At 56.0% G+C, this 15,856-nt stretch overlaps 1 protein-coding gene across 1 annotated transcript in view; it reads right to left on the bottom strand.

Moving 5' to 3' along the window:
- Positions 1–13,053, bottom strand: part of LOC140496317 (rifampicin phosphotransferase-like) — a 184,754-nt gene extending 171,701 nt beyond the window's left edge. The window contains exon 1 of the mRNA XM_072595918.1: positions 12,664–13,053. Within this exon, the coding sequence (XP_072452019.1) occupies positions 12,664–13,011 (348 nt within the window). The 5' untranslated portion in view covers positions 13,012–13,053. The remainder of the gene's footprint in view (positions 1–12,663) is intronic.
- Between the last annotated feature and the right edge of the window lie 2,803 nt (positions 13,054–15,856).

Here is a 15,856-nt window from a genome sequence, read left to right on the forward strand (position 1 = left end):
CATTTTTATAAATTACCTGGATGAGGGCGTAGAAGGATAGGTGAGTAATCTGCAGATGACACTAAGGTCAGTAGAGTTGTGAATAGTGCAGAAGGATGTTGTAGGTTAGAGAGGGACAGAGATAAGCTGCAGAGCTAGGCTAAGAGGTGCCAAATGGAGTTTAATACAGAAAACTTTGGAAGGAGCAACAGGAATGCAGAGTACTGGGCTAACGGTAAGATTCTTGGTAGTGTAGATGAGCAGAGGGATCTTGGTGTTAATGTACAGAGGAACCTCGATTATCCGAATACCAATTATCCGAAATGCGGATTATCCGATGGAGATCTCGAGGTCCCGACAGAAACATTACATCAACAGTCATCGTGTCTTTTGTTTCCAGTGATTAAACTGGCACAGTCTCCAAATGACTGACCTCCCGCCCTCTCTCTCTCCCCACACTTTCCCTGGAGTTCTACAGAGGGGTGTACCCTAAATACCCCCATCCCCAGATAATCTCTCCAACGTTGTCCTGTATAGGGCAAACATGGAACCTGTCAAAAGGTTGCAGTAAAAAGTTGTGTGTGTGGCTCTGTGTGTGTGCATGCATGTGCGTGCTATTTGGAAACTCACCCAAAAGGCAACAGCAGCAGTCTTATTGTTGGTGTACAGTCCGGCTGACCCGGAGAGGGGGAGGGAACAGACAACATTGGCGGGAGGGGAGGGGGGGACGTTAGACGAGGGTTGGGGGTGGGGTTGGATGAGGTTGGGGGACGGAGGCAGGCAGGGGCATTGTTTGATGGGGTTGGTGGCGGGGGCAGTGTTGGACAGGGTTGGGGGTGGAGGGCAGTGTTGGACGGGTTGGTGGGTGCAGGTAGGTGGGGGCGGTGTTGGATGGGTTTGGGGGGGCGGTGTGGGGCAGAGGGTGGCGTTGGATGAGGTTGGGGGTGTGAGGGGGGCGGTGTTATGCCGGGGGTGGTGTTGGATTAGGTTGGGGGCACGAGGGCGGTCTTGGATGAGGTTGGGGGTGGGGGCAGGCAGGGTCAGTGTTGGATGGGGTTGTGGGGGGGGGGCGGTGTTGGGTGGGATTGGGGGGGCGGTGCAGATACTGCTGGATGGATTTGGGAGCGGGGCAGGCAGTGTTGCATGGGAGAGGGAGGTGGGGCGGGCATGTTGGATGGGATTGAGGGCGGTGCAGGCAGTGTTGGATGGGATTGGGGGGGCAGGACGGACAGTGTTGGATGGGATTGGGGTGTGGGGTGGGCAGTGTTGGATGGGATTGAGGGCGGTGCAGGCAGTGTTGGATGGGATTGGGGGGGCAGGACGGACAGTGTTGGATGGGATTGGGGTGTGGGGTGGGCAGTGTTGGATGGGATTGAGGGCGGTGCAGGCAGTGTTGGATGTGATTGGGAGGGCAGGACGGACAGTGTTGGATAGGATTGGGGTGTGGGGTGGGCAGTGTTGGATGGGATTGCGGGGTGGGGGGCGGTGTTGGACGGGATTGGTGGTGGAGCGGGCAGTGTTCAATGGGATTGGGGGTGGGGCAGGCAGTGTTGGATGGGATGGGGTGCGGGGCGGGCAGTGTTGGATGGGATTGGGGGTGGGGCGGTCAGTGTTGGATGGGATTGGGGGTTGGGGTGGGCAGTGTTGAATGTGATTGGGGGCGGAATGGGCAGCGTTGGATGGGATGGGGGGTGGGGCGGGCAGAGCTGGATTGGTTTGGGGGCGGGGCAGGCAGTATTGGATGGGATTGGGGGCTGTGGCGGGCAGTGTTTGCATGGGATGGGGGGCGGGATGGACAGTGTTGGATGGGATTGGGGTGGGTGGCAGGCAGTGTTTGGATGGGATTGGGTGTGCGGGGCGGACTGTGTTGGATGGGTTTGGGGTGTGGGGTGGGCAGTGTTGGATGGGATTGGGGAGTCAGGCGGGCAGTGTTGGATGGGATTGGGGGCTGTGGCGGGTAGTGTTTGGATGGGATTGGGGGCAGGGTGGACAGTGTTGGATGGGATTGGGGGATGGGGCAAGCAGTGTTGGATGGATTGGGGGGTGGGGCGGGCAGTGTTGGATGGGATTGGGGGCTGTGGCGGGCAGTGTTTGGATGGGATGGGGGCGTGGGGCAGACAGTGTTGGATGGGATTGGGGGGTGGGGCGGGCAGTGTTGGGATGTGATTGGGGGGGCAGGGCGGACTGTGTGGGATGGGATTGGGGTGTGTGGCGGGCAGTGTTTGGATGGGATTGGTGGCTGTGGTGGGCAGTGTTTGGATGGGATGGGGGCACGGGGCGGACAGTGTTGGATGGGATTGGGGATGGGGCGGGTAGTGTTTGGATGGGATTGGGCGTGTGGGGCGGACTGTGTTGGATGGGTTTGGGGGTGGGGTGGGCAGTCTTAGATGGGATTGGTGGTGTGGGGCGGGCAGTGTTGGATGGGATTGGGGGCTGTGGCGGGTAGTGTTTGGATGGGATCGGGGCCGGGGCGGACAGTGTTGGATGGGATTGGGGGTGGGGTGGGCAGTGTTGGATGTGATGGGGGGGTGGGGCGGACAGTGTTGAATGGGATTGGTGTGGGGCAGGCAGTGTTTGGATGCGATTGGGGATGGGGCGGACTGTGTTGGATGGGATTGGGGGGCGGGGCGGACTGTGTTGGATGGGTGTGGGTTGTGGGATTGGCAGTGTTGGATGGGATTGGGGGGTAGGGCACGCTGTGTTGGATGGGATGGGGGGCGGGGCGGACAGTGTTGGATGGGATTGGGGGTGTGGCGGGCAGTGTTGGATGGTATTGGATGGGCAGGGCGGACAGTGTTGGGTGGGTTTGGGGGCGGAGCGGGCAGTGTTGAATGGGATTGGGGACGGAGCAGGCAGGGTTGGATGGGTTTGGGGGGCGGGTCGGAGAGTGTTGGATGGGATTGGGGGGGGCGGGGCAGACAGTGTTGAATGGGATTGTGGGGTGGGTCGGGCATTGTTTGGATGGGATTGGGAGGGCGGGGCAGACAGTGTTGCATGGGATAGGGAGGTGGGGCGGGCAATGTTGGATGGGATTGGGGGTGGTGCAGGCAGTGTTGGATGGGATTGGGGCGGCAGGGCAGGCAGTGTTGGATGCGATTGGGGTGTGGGGTGGGCATTGTTGGATGGGATTGTGGGGTGGAACGGGTGGTGTTGGATGGGATTGGTGGTGGAGCGGGCAGTGTTGGATGGGATTGGGGGTGGGGCAGGCAGTGTTGGATGCGATAGGGGGGCGGGGCAGGCAGTGTTGGATGGGATTGGGGGGTGGGGCGGGCAGTGTTTGGATGAGATTAGGGGATGGGGCAGGCAGTGTTTTATGGGATTGGGGGATGGGGCGGGCAGTTTTGGATGGGATTGGGGCGGGGCGGACAGTGTTAGATGGGTTTGGAGTGGGGCGGGCAGTGTTGGATGGGATTGGGGGCAGTGTTGGATGGGATTGGGAGCAATGTTGGATGGGTTTGGGGGAATGGGGCAGGCAGTTTTGGATGGGATTGGGGGGTGGGGTGGGCAGTGTTGAATGTGATTGGGGGCGGGGTGGGCAGCGTTGGATGGGATGGGGGGTGGAGCGGGCAGTGCAGGATGGGTTTGGGGGTGGGGCAGGCAGTGTTGGATGGGTTTGGGGGGGTGGCAGTGTTGGATGGGATTGGGGCGGGGCGGGCAGTGTTGGATGGGATTGGGGACAGTGTTGGATGGGATTGGGAGCAGTGTTGGATGGGTTTGGGGGAATGGGGCAGGCAGTTTTGGATGGGATTGGGGGTGGGGTGGGCAGTGTTGAATGTGATTGGGGGTGGGGTGGGCAACGTTGGATGGGATGGGGGGTTGGGGCGGGCAGTGCTGGATGGGTTTGGGGGCGGGGCAGGCAGTTTTGGATGGGATTGGGGGCTGTGGCGGGTAGTGTTTGGATGGGATGGGGGGCGTGGTGGACAGTATTGGATGGGATTGGGGTGGGTGGCAGGCAGTGTTTGGATGGGATTGGGTGTGCGGGGCGGACTATGTTGGATGGGTTTGGGGGGTGGGGTGGGCAGTGTTGTATATGATTGGGGGAGTGGGGCAGACAGTGTTTGGTGGAATTGGGGTGGGGCGGACAGTGTTGAATGGGATTGGTGTGGGGCAGGCAGTGTTTGGATGCGATTGGGGATGGGGCGGACTGTGTTGGATGGGATTGGGGGGCGGAGCGGACTGTGTTGGATGGGTGTGGGTTGTGGGATTGGCAGTGTTGGATGGGATTGGGGGGTAGGGCACGCTGTGTTGGATGGGATGGGGGGGCGGGGCGGACAATGTTGGATGGGTGTGGGGTGTGGGGTTGGCAGTGTTGGATGGGAATGGGGGGTAGGGCAGGCAGTGTTGGATGGGATTGGAGGATGGGGCAAGCAAAGTTGGATGGGATTGGGGGTGTGGCGGGCAGTGTTGGATAGGATTGGGGGCGATGCGGACAGTGTTGGATGGGTTTGGGGGTGGGGCGGGCAGTGTTGGATGGGTTTGGGGGGGCAGAGCGGACAGTGTTGGTTGTGTTTGGGGGCGGAGCGGGCAGTGTTAAATGGGATTGGAGGATGGGGCGGGCAGTGTTGGATGGGCATCAGGGTGTGGCGGGCAGTGTTGGATCGGATTGGGGGTGGGGCGGGCAGTGTTGAATAGGACTGGGGTTGGGGCGGGTACTGTTGGATGGGATTGGGGGGTGGTGCAGGCAGTGTTGGATGGGTTTGGGGGCGGAGCGAAAAGTGTTGAATGGGTTTGGGAGTAGGATGGCAGTGTTGGATGGGATTAGGGTGTGAGGCGGGCAGTGTTTGATGCGATTGGGGGGCGATGCGGACAGTGTTGGATGGGTTTGGGGGCGGGGCAGGCAGTGTTGGATGGGATTGGTGGGTGGGGCGGGCATTGTTGGATGGGATTGGGGCGGACAGTGTTGAATGGGGTTGGGGGTGGGGCGGGCAGTGTTGGATGGGATTGGGGGTGGGGCGGACAGTGTTGAATGGGATTGGGGGTGGGGCGGGCAGTGTTGGATGGGTTTTGGGGTGGGGCGGACAGTGTTCTATGCGTTTGAGGGGTGGGGCGGGCAGTGTTGGATGGGATTGGGGGGTGGGGCGGGCAGTGTTGGATAGGATGGGGTCGGGGTGGGCAGTGTTGGATGGGACTTGGGGGGTGGTGCGGGCAGAGTTGGATGGGTTTTGGGGGTGGGGCGGGCAGTGTTTGATGGGATTGGTTGGTGGGACGGGCAGGGTAGGATGGGATGGGGAGGCGGGGTGGGCAGTGGTGAATTGGATTGGGGGTGGGGCAGGCATTGTTGGATGGGATTGGGGGGCGGTGCGGGTAGTGTTGGATGGGTTTAGGGGTGGGGCAGGCAGTGTTGGATGGAATTGGGGGCAGTGCAGTTGTGTTGGATGGGTTTGGGGGTGGAGCGGACAGTGTTGAATGGGTTTGGGGGTAGGGCGGCAGTGTTGGATGGGATTTTGGGGCGGGGTGGGCTGTGTTGGATGGGATTAGGGGGTGGGGTGGGCAGTGTTGGATGGGATTTGGGGTATGGGGCGGGCAGTGTTGGATGGGATTTGGTGGTGGGGCGGACATTGTTGGATGCGATTGGGGGGGCGATGCGGACAGTATTGGATGGGTTTGGGGGCGGGATAGGCAGTTTTGAATGGGATTGGCGGGTGGGGCGGGCATTGTTGGATGGGATTGGGGCGGACAGTGTTGAATGGAATTGGGGGTGGGGCGGGCAGTGTTGGATGGGATTGGGGGTGATGCGGACAGTGTTGGATGGGTTTGGGGGCGGGGCGGGTAATGTTGGATGGGTTTGGGGGTGGTGCAGTCAGTGTTGGATGGGATTGGGGGCGGGGCGTGCAGTGTTGGATGGGTTTGGGAGATGGGCCGGGCAGTGTTGGATGGGATTGGGGGGTGGGGCGTGCAGTGTTGGATGGGATTGGGGGCGGGGCGTGCAGTATTGGATGGGATTGGGGGCGGGGCGGGCAGTGTTGGATGGGTTTGGGGGTGGGGCAGGCCGTGTTGGATGGGATTGGGGGTGGGGCGGCAGTGTTGGTTGGGTTTGGGGGTTGGGGCGGGCAGTGTTGGATGGGGTTGGGGGTTGGAGCAGGCAGTGTTGGATGTGTTTGGGGGGGTGGGACGAGCAGTGTTGCATGGGTTTGGGGAGTGGGCCGGGCAGTGTTGGATGGGTTTTGGGGTGGGGCGGACAGTGTTCCATGCGTTTGAGGGGTGGGGGGGGAATGTTGGATGGGATTGGGGGGTGGGGCGGGCGGTGTTGGATGGGATTGGGGGCGGGGCGTGCAGTATTGGATGGGATTGGGGGGTGGGCCGGGCAGTGTTGGATGGGATTTGGAGGGTGGGATGGGCTGTGTTGGATGGGATTGGAGGATGGGGCAGGTAAAACTGGATGGGATTGGGGGTGTAGCAGGCAGTGTTGAATGGGATTGGTGGGCGGAGCAGGCAGTGTTGGATGGTTTTGGGGGCGGGGCGGAGAGTGTTGGATGGGATTGGGGTGCGGGGTGGGCAGTGTTGGATGGGATTGGGGGGTGGGGTGGGCAGTGTTGGATGAGATTGGGAGTGGGGCAGGCAGTTTTTGGATGGAATTGGTGGCGTGGCAGGCAGTGTTCGATGGGATTGGAGGTGTGTTGGGAAGTGCTGGATAGGATGGGGGGTGGGGTGGGCAGTGTTAGATGGGATTGGGTGCGGGGCAGGCAGTGTTGGATGGCATTGGGGGGGTGGGGCGGGTAGTGTTGGATAGGATTGGGGGGTGGGGCGGGCAGTGTTGGATAGGATTGGGGTCGGGGTGGGCAGTGTTGGATGGGACTTGGGGGGTGGTGCGGGCAGTGTTGGATGGGTTTTGGGGGTGGGGCGGGCAGTGTTTGATGGGATTGGTTGGTGGGACGGGCAGTGTTGGATGGGATGGGGAGGCGGGGTGGACAGTGGTGGATGGAATTGGGGGTGGGGCAGGCAGTGTTGGATGGGATTGGGGGCAGTGCAGTTGTGTTGAATGGGTTTGGGGGCGGAGCGGACAGTGTTGAATGGGTTTGGGGGTAGGGCGGCAGTGTTGGATGGGATTTGAGGTATGGGGCGGGCAGTGTTGGATGGGATTTGGTCGTGGGGCGGGCATTGTTGGATGGGATTGGGGGCGGGGTGGACAGTGTTGAATGGGATTGGGGTGGGGTGGGCAGTGTTGGATGGGATTGGGGGGCGATGCGGACAGTGTTGGATTGGTTTGGGGGCGGGGCAGGCAGTGTTGGATGGGATTGGCGGGTGGGGCCGGCATTGTTGGATGGGATTGGGGCGGACAATGTTGAATGGGATTAGGGGTGGGGCGGGCAGTGTTGGATAGGATTGGGGGTGATGCGGACAGTGTTGGATGGGTTTGGGGGCGGGGCGGGCAGTGGTGGATGGAATTGGGGGCAGTGCAGTTGTGTTGGATGGGTTTGGGGGTGGAGCGGACAGTGTTGAATGGGTTTGGGGGTAGGGCAGCAGTGTTGGATTGGATTTTGGGGCAGGGTGGGCTGTGTTGGATGGGATTAGGAGGTGGGGTGGGCAGTGTTGGATGGGATTTGGGGTATGGGGCGGGCAGTGTTGGATGGGATTTGGTGGTGGGGCGGGCATTGTTGGCTGCGATTGGGGGGCAATGCGGACAGTGTTGGATGGGTTTGGGGGTGGGGCAGGCAGTGTTGGATGGGATTGGCGGGTGGGGTGGGCATTGTTGGATGGGATTGGGGCGGACAGTGTTGAATGGGATTGGGGGTGGGGCAGGCAGTGTTGGATGGGATTGGGGGTGATGCGGACAGTGTTGGATGGGTTTGGGGGCGGGGCGGGCAGTGTTGGATGGGTTTGGGGTGGGGCAGGCAGTGTTGGATGGGATTGGGGGCGGGGCGTGCAGTCTTGGATGGGTTTGGGGGATGGGCCGGGCAGTGTTGGATGGGATTGGGGGCGGGGCGTGCAGTATTGGATGGGATTGGGGGGTGGGCCGGGCAGTGTTGGATGGGATTTGGAGGGTGGGATGGGCTGTGTTGAATGGGATTGGGTGTGGGGCGGGCAGTGTTGGATAGGATTGGGGGTGGGGCAGGCAGTGTTGGATGGGATTGGGGTTGGGGCAGGCAAAATTGGATGGGATTGGGGGTGTAGCAGGCAGTGTTGAATGGGATTGGTGGGCGGAGCAGGCAGTGTTGGATGGGATTGGGGGGTGGGCCGGGCAGTGTTGGATGGGATTTGGAGGGTGGGATGGGCTGTGTTGGATGGGATTGGGGGTGGGTTGGGAAGTTTTGGATGGGAGTGGGGGGCTGGGCAGGCAGTGTTGGGTGGATTTGGGAGGGGGCAGGCAGTGTTGGATAGGATTGGGGGGTGGGGTGAGCAGTGTTGGATGGGATTGGGGTTGGGGCGGGCAGTGTTGGATGGGATTGAGTGGTGGGGTGGTCAGTGTTAGATGGGATTGGGTGCGGGGCAGGTAGTGTTGGATGGGATTGGGGTTGGGGCGGGCAGTGTTGGATGGGATTGGGGGGTGGGGCGGGCAGTGTTGAATAGGACTGGGGTCGGGGCGGGTACTGTTGGATGGGATTGGGGGGTGGGGTGGGGTGGGCTGTGTTGGATGGGACTTGGGGGGTGGTGCAGGCAGTGTTGGATGGGTTTGGGGGCGGAGCAGACAGTGTTGAATGGGTTTGGGGGTAGGACGGCAGTGTTGGGTGGGATTTGGTGGTGGGGCGGGCATTGTTGGATGGGATTGGGGGGGCAGGGTGGACAGTGTTGAATGGGATTGGGGGTGGGGCGGGCAGTATAGGATGGGATCGGGGGGCGATGCAGACAGTGTTGGATGGGTTTGGTGACAGAGCGGGCAGTGTTGGATGGGATTAGGGACGGTGTGGGCAGTATTAGATGGGTTTGGGGACGGGGCGGGCAGTGTTGGATGGGATTTGGTGGTGGGGCGGGCATTGTTGGATGGGATTGGGGGGGCAGGGTGGACAGTGTTGAATGGGATTGGGGGTGGGGCGGGCAGTGTTGGATGGGATTTGGTTGTGGGGCGGGAATTGTTGGATGGGATTGGGGCGGCGGGGTGGACATTGTTGAATGGATTGGGGGTGGGGCGGGCAGTGTTGGATGGTATTGGGGGCGGTGTGGGCAGTGTTGGATGGGTTTAGGGGCGGGTCTAGCAGTGTTGGATGAGATTGGGGAGGTGCGGGCAGTGTTGGATGGGTTTGGGGGCGGGGCAGGCAGTGTTGGATGAGATTGGGGAGGTGCGGGCAGTGTTGGATGGGTTTGGGGGCGGGGCAGGCAGTGTTGGATGAGATTGGGGGCGGGGCAGGCTGTGTTGGATGAGATTGGGGGCAGGGCAGGCAGTGTTGGTTGGGTTTGGGGGTTGGGGCAGGCAATGTTGGATGGGATTGGGGGGTGGAGCAGGCAGTGTTGGATGGTATTGGGAGGTGGGGCGGGCAGTGTCGGATGGGTTGCGGGGGGGTGGGGCGGATGGTGTTGGACCGGGTTGGGAGTGTGGGTAGTGGGGCAGGCAGTGTTGGGGGCTTGCGCACTGAGTGTTGCAGCTGGTCTCCTGAACGGGAAGCGGACTTTAAAAACTCTGAGATCCAGAGGAAAGGCATTGAATCAATTAACCGAATGGGAATGGGGGTGGGGCAGTCAGTGTTGGATGGGATTGGGGGCGGGGCAGGCTGTGTTGGATGGGTTTTGGGGGTGGGGTGGGCAGTATTGAGTGGGATTGGGGATTGGGCGGGCAGTGTTGGATGGGATTGGGGTCGGGGCAGGCAGTGTTGGATGGGATTGGGGGGTAGGGTGGGCAGAGTTGGGTGGGATTGGGGGGTGGGGTGGGCAGAGTTGGGTGGGATTGGGGGGTGGGGTGGGCAGTGTTGGATGTGATTGGGGACGGGGCGGGCAGTGTTGGATGGGATTGGGGTCGGGGCAGGCAGTGTTGGATGGGATTGGGGGGTAGGGTGGGCAGAGTTGGGTGGGATTGGGGGGTGGGGTGGGCAGTGTTGGATGTGATTGGGGACGGGGTGGGCAGTGTTGGATGGAATTGGGGGTGGGGCGGGCAGTGTTGGATGGGTTTGTGGGGCGCGTCAGGCAGTGTTAGATGGGTTTGGGGGGGTGGGGTGGGCAGTGTTGGATGGGTTTGGGGGTGGGGCGGGCAGTGTTGTATGGGATTGGGGGCGGGGCAGGCAGTGTTGGATGGGATTGGGGGTGGGGCGGACAGTTTTGGATGGGTTTGGGGGCTGGGGCAGGCAGTGTTGGATGGCTTTGGGGGGTGGGGCAGGCAGTGTTGGATGGGTTGCGGGGGTGGGGCAGACGGTGTTGGACCAGGTTGGGGTTGTGGGTGGTGGGGCAGGCGGTGTTGGGGGCTCACGCACTGAGTGTTGCAGTTAGTCTCCTGAACGGGAAGCAGACTTTAAAAACTCTGAGATCCAGAGGAATGGCATTGAATCAATTAACCGAATAATTGATTATCCAAACGAATTAGTGCCCGCCCATCCCGTTCGGATAATCAAGGTTACCCTGTACATAGATCCCTGAAAGTTGTCACCCAGTTTGATAGGGTTGTTAAGAAGGTATACAGTGTATTAGCTTCTATTAGTACAGAGATTGAGTTTCAGAACCAAGAGGTCATGCAGTAGCTGTACAAAACTCTGGTGTGTCGTACTTGGAGTATTGCATGCAGTTCTGGTCACGACATTACAGGTAGGATGTGGAAGCTTGGTAGGGATTCAGACGAGATTCACTAGGATGTTGCCTGGTATGGAGGGAAGGTCTTACGAGGAAAGGCTGAGGGACGTGAGGCTGTTTTCATTAGAGAGAAGGTTGACAGGTGACTTAATTGAGACATATAAGATAATCAGAGGGTTTGATTAGGGATACAGAGCCTTTTTCCTCAGATGGTGATGGCTGGCACAAGGGGGCATGAATTTAAATTGAGGGTGATAGATATTGGACAGATGTCAGATGTAGTTTCTTTACTCAGAGAGTAGTAGGGATATGGAACACACTGCCTGCAACACTTGGAGACTCACCAACTTTAAGGGCATTTAAATGGTTGTTGGATAAACATATGGATGCAAATGGAAAAATAGGTTAGATGGGCTTCAGATTGGTTTCACAGATTGGTGCAACATCGAGGGCCAAAAGGCCTGTACTGTGCTGTTATGTTCTATGTTCAATGTCTTGCTAAAACTACACAAGATACTAGTTAGACCACAACTAGAACACCGAGAATAGTTTTGCTCTTCTTATCTAAGGAAACAACATTCAATAAGTTAATTCACAGAAGGTTCTCGAGGTAAATTCCAGGGATGGAGAGATTGAGCTGGTTTGGTCTGTATTCACTGGAGTTTAGAAGAATGAGAGGAGACCTTATGAACAAATGTGAGATTTTTGGTGGGTGGAGGGTGCAGTGTAGATGGAGTAGCAATGGAGAGGCTGTTTCCCCTTGTGGGAGAGTCTAGGACTAGAAGACACAAATGTTGAAGTAAGAGTTACAGGGGAAATGAAGAAGACTTCTTTTTTCCTCTCAGTGGATAGTGAATGTATGATTTCCAGATCACAAAAATCCTTTAGCATTTTACCAGAGGGATGTCGAGGCTGGATCATTTAGTGTTTTCAAGGTTGATATAGATGGATTTTTAATCAGAAAGGGACTCCAGGGTTATGGGGTAAAGTGGAGTTGAAGTTTATCAGAACAGCCAAGATCTCTGTGATTGGCAGAGTAGACTCAATGGGCTGAGTGGCCTACTTCTGTCCCTTCTGGTCCAACTACTAAACCTGCCAGCGTTACTGTCAAGCAAGCTTCAACAGAAGTCAAATATCAGGTCAAATGTCCCCTAAATTTAATGTTATAGTTTCAAAATGTAATATTCTTAGAAAACCAAAAGACGTCCAAAAGCATAATACACCTCACAACTCTAATTACAATCAGGAACAAATCCACGGCAACTGGAGAACTGGTTCTACGATAAAACAAAAATACCAGAAATTGTTGGCAAAATTAGCAAGTCTGGCAGCATCTGTGTGGGGAAAGTAGAGTGCAGTGGAGTGCAGTGCCTCCTCGTGGTTACTGGTTCTATAGTCTGCTCACGAACCCCCAGATTACTGGGGTGCAATGAGCCCTCCAAATACGCACTGAGGCATCATTTCCCCAGCTCTCCCTCGCACAAAGTTAACGCTTTGGTATTATTCCCTGAGCCGTTCACGTCACACTGTGTACATACTTGCGGCAGGGATAACTTCAGCTTCAAACTAGACTTGAGATGAACGCTCGTTTCATTTTCTGGCCGGGACGTTTGCATTTCCTCACTGTGGTTGATAAGTGTTACTCTTCAATGATTCTTGAACGCATAATCTTTCACATCATGCTTTGATTTGCTAATTTAAGATTGCGGGTACCCTAAAAAAATTCACATCTGCATTTGCAAACAGTTGAAGAACTAATAACTGTTTGTACACGCTATACACAGAAAAAAATCCACAGCCCTTGAAACAAAAACTAATGACAGCCAAGAAATATCACATGGATACAAGAAATAGAGAGATGTAAACATACCAAAGCAATTCAGAACGAGTCGAAAAGATAGTGAAACACAAGCGAGTTTGTGGGGCAGAACAGTATCTTACAGGCACAGAAGCAGAATCAGAGAATTGTGTTAATGGCAGGAACAATATGTACTTTGCTACGAACATATTGCAGAGTGAACATCGGTATCTTACATGACAGTCGTCCACTAACTCCTGCACGCATTCCATTTCTTCCACAGAAGATCTGTAGCTTATCCCCAGACCCCCTCCACCTTTCCGTTCACTGGGTTGGGACTGAAGCTCCTCTTTCCTGCGCCCCAGTCCCATCTTCAGCCTGTCCGCATCATTCTCGGTGCCTGTGCCCTTCGTCTGCCTGAACAGGCGGTAACGGTAAACACAGATGACCAGCAACTTTTTCAGAGTGTAAAAGCGCCCTGGTACCGAGTACCTGCCGTTGACGGGCTCGGGCTGCTCCTGCAGCAGGTTGCTCACGATGTAGATGCACAGTAAAGCCACAAGGATCGAGGCGAGACCCAGCATTCTGCAGAGTTTCTCTGCTAGATGTTACTCCGGGAGACCGCACGCCCCAATTGCACTGTCACATTTGTTGTACAGCTCCCAAGGGCTGAGCTAGCGACCAACCAGCAGGTGGGAAGCGGAAGGGAGTTCCCTTTCGTCACATTTTCTGTGCATTGCACTGTAATGTGTCTCAGCTCCCATTGGAGAGAGGCGTGAACACAACTGGCGAGTTCCCTGGAGCTGATGGACGGATTAGCAAGTCCCCTCCCGTCCCTTCAACATTCAACACAACTCATTCCTCCATTTTCTTCCCTGACCGTCCGATACCCCGGACACTCCAATCCTCCCCTTCCTTCCCTGACTCTCCAACACCCCCGACACCCCAATCCTCCCCCTCATTCCCTGACCCTCCTACATCCCAGTCGTGCCCCTCCTTCCCTGACGCTCCAACATTCCCAACATCTCAGTCCTTCCCTTCGTTCCCTGATCCTCCAACATCCCAGTCCTCCCCCTCCTTCCTGGATAGTCCAACATTCCCTCCAACCCAATCCTCCCCTTCCTTTGCTGATACTCCAACATCCCCAAAGCCCCTGTCATCTGGCTTCTTCCCTGACCCTCCAGCACCACTGTCCACAAGACACAATTTACCCCAAGCACTCCCATCACAGGACCCAAACAGATCAAACAAAAAGAAAAATTGCTGGAGACACTTATGCTGCCAGACCTGCTGAATTTCTCCCACAATCTCTGGTTTTGTTTTGGGTTTCCAGGGAATGCACTTTTTTAGCTTTTTTGTCCAACCAAATCAAATCTTGCCCGCTCACCAACTACTGCTTTGTATCTTCCAAAACTGCCATTCTCCACCCATCATCCTGCTACCTTATTGCCCAACTCCCTGCCACCTTATCCCCTATCACCCTGCCACACTATCATCTGCCACCCTATTCCCTGTCACCCTGCCACTCTCCACCATTCACCCTGCCAGTTTGCTCAGCTGCCTCCCTATGTACTTACTCCACCCACGTTGTACCCAGACACACCTTCATATTCACCCACTCACTCACACTGACAGATTCTGAGATATATAAATTGCAACTCATCAAAATATGGTAACCAGTGCAATAGAATGTGCTTGCTGTGCAGATTCTATCAAAGGAATGTGGAACTGGCAAGGATCCAGTATCAGAAGATTGGCCAGAAAACCAGAGGCAGCTATGTCAATAATTGGTTGGCTGGTCAGTATGGACTCCAGTAAAATCCACTGCTGCCTCACAGCGCCAGAGACCCGGGTTCAATTCCCACCTCAGGTGACTGACTGTGTGGAGTTTGCACGTTCTCCACGTGTCTGCGTGGGTTTCCTCCGGGTGCTCCGGTTTCCTCCCACAGTCCAAAGATGTGCAGGTCAGGTGGATTGGCCATGCTAAATTGCCCGTAGTGTTAGGTAAGGGGTAGATGTAGGGGTATGGGTGGGTTGCGCTTCGGCGGGGCGGTTGGGCCGAAGGGCCTGTTTCCACACTGTAAGTAATCTAATCTAATCTAGTAATCTAATCTAAAATCCTACTTCTGGGTTTCCAGAAGCATTTCAATTTAAGGGGGCCACAGTATGGGTTACATTGGGCTCAGGAACATTCAGATTACTGATACTACAGCAACCGCAGGAATGGAAAAGCAACCTCAGGAGATTGCTTCCTGGCTCACTCATAGATGGAGAGCTTGCACCAGAATCTAAGGATTCTGGTGCAAGTAACCTCTCCCAATGACATAAGGAAAAGGACAGCCTTACCAACCAAGCAGGCAGCAACAGAAATATGGTGTCGATAATCTTGAGAGGTTTTGTTGTAGGGATCCATGGCTTCAATACTTAGGAAGCATGCTCCCTCACAGTTCCATTCTCTAAGTTCAGGCAAGTCGCATTGACATTTGTGCTGCTAAAACTCATATGCCCTCAACCTATTGTCCTCTCACATTCAGGCCTCACATTCACCCTCCCCAGATCATGTCCAGCCCTTATCTCCACACAAGCTTTCAGTATTGAGATGCTGGCAGGGTAACTAAAAGGTGCCCTGAATATTGCATGCAGAATGAGCTGTGATTATTTTCATTATTGAACCAACATCTCCCTGGAGTTTCCCACTTGCCATCAATCCCCCCAGATGAAGACGGGATTCCATTCCATGGGCACTGATAGGGGATTTAATTTTCAGTATGCACCCAAGTCTACTACCCCTTGCATGGGACAACTCCATCCCAGGGATGGAGTTAAAGCACAAACTGAGAAAGAAGAGGGATCAAGTAGCCAGAGAGGTCACCCACAGGACTTGGACCTCAAGAACATGGCAAGTAAAAAGTTCAATACCTGACATGATCAGTCAAGGTCAGCGAATGCACCTTCGAATGTCATATTCTACCTACTAGACAACCAATCTCTCATGATGCTAAATGCAATGCCATCCTTGCTTCACCCATCAACAGTTAGAAGCAGTGAGCCAGTGAAATTCTCTGCCACAGGCAGCAGTTGAGGCAAAACATTGAATGTTATAAGGAGTTGCGTATTGTTCTTAGCAATAAAGCGATCCAAGGGGATAAGGCAGGAACAGGATATTGAGTTAGATGATCAGTCCTGATCATATTGAATGGTGGATCAGACTTGAAGAGTTGTTTGATCCAACCCTGTTTCTATTTTTACGTTTTTGCATGACTCAAGTCATGACATCCAAAGACAGTGAGAACATTTTAGATAATAGTGAGTTTTCACCTTAAGTTCCTTCTCAACACCTCAGTGAAAGCTGCAAATGGTATAAACGTGAATCTGGGTTTTGACCCCAAAGCTTTCCCTCATGTGAAATTTCCTCTTCCATTTTGGTGC

Source organism: Chiloscyllium punctatum, chromosome 26 (genome assembly GCF_047496795.1).
Source record: "Chiloscyllium punctatum isolate Juve2018m chromosome 26, sChiPun1.3, whole genome shotgun sequence".
NCBI lineage: Eukaryota > Metazoa > Chordata > Chondrichthyes > Orectolobiformes > Hemiscylliidae > Chiloscyllium > Chiloscyllium punctatum.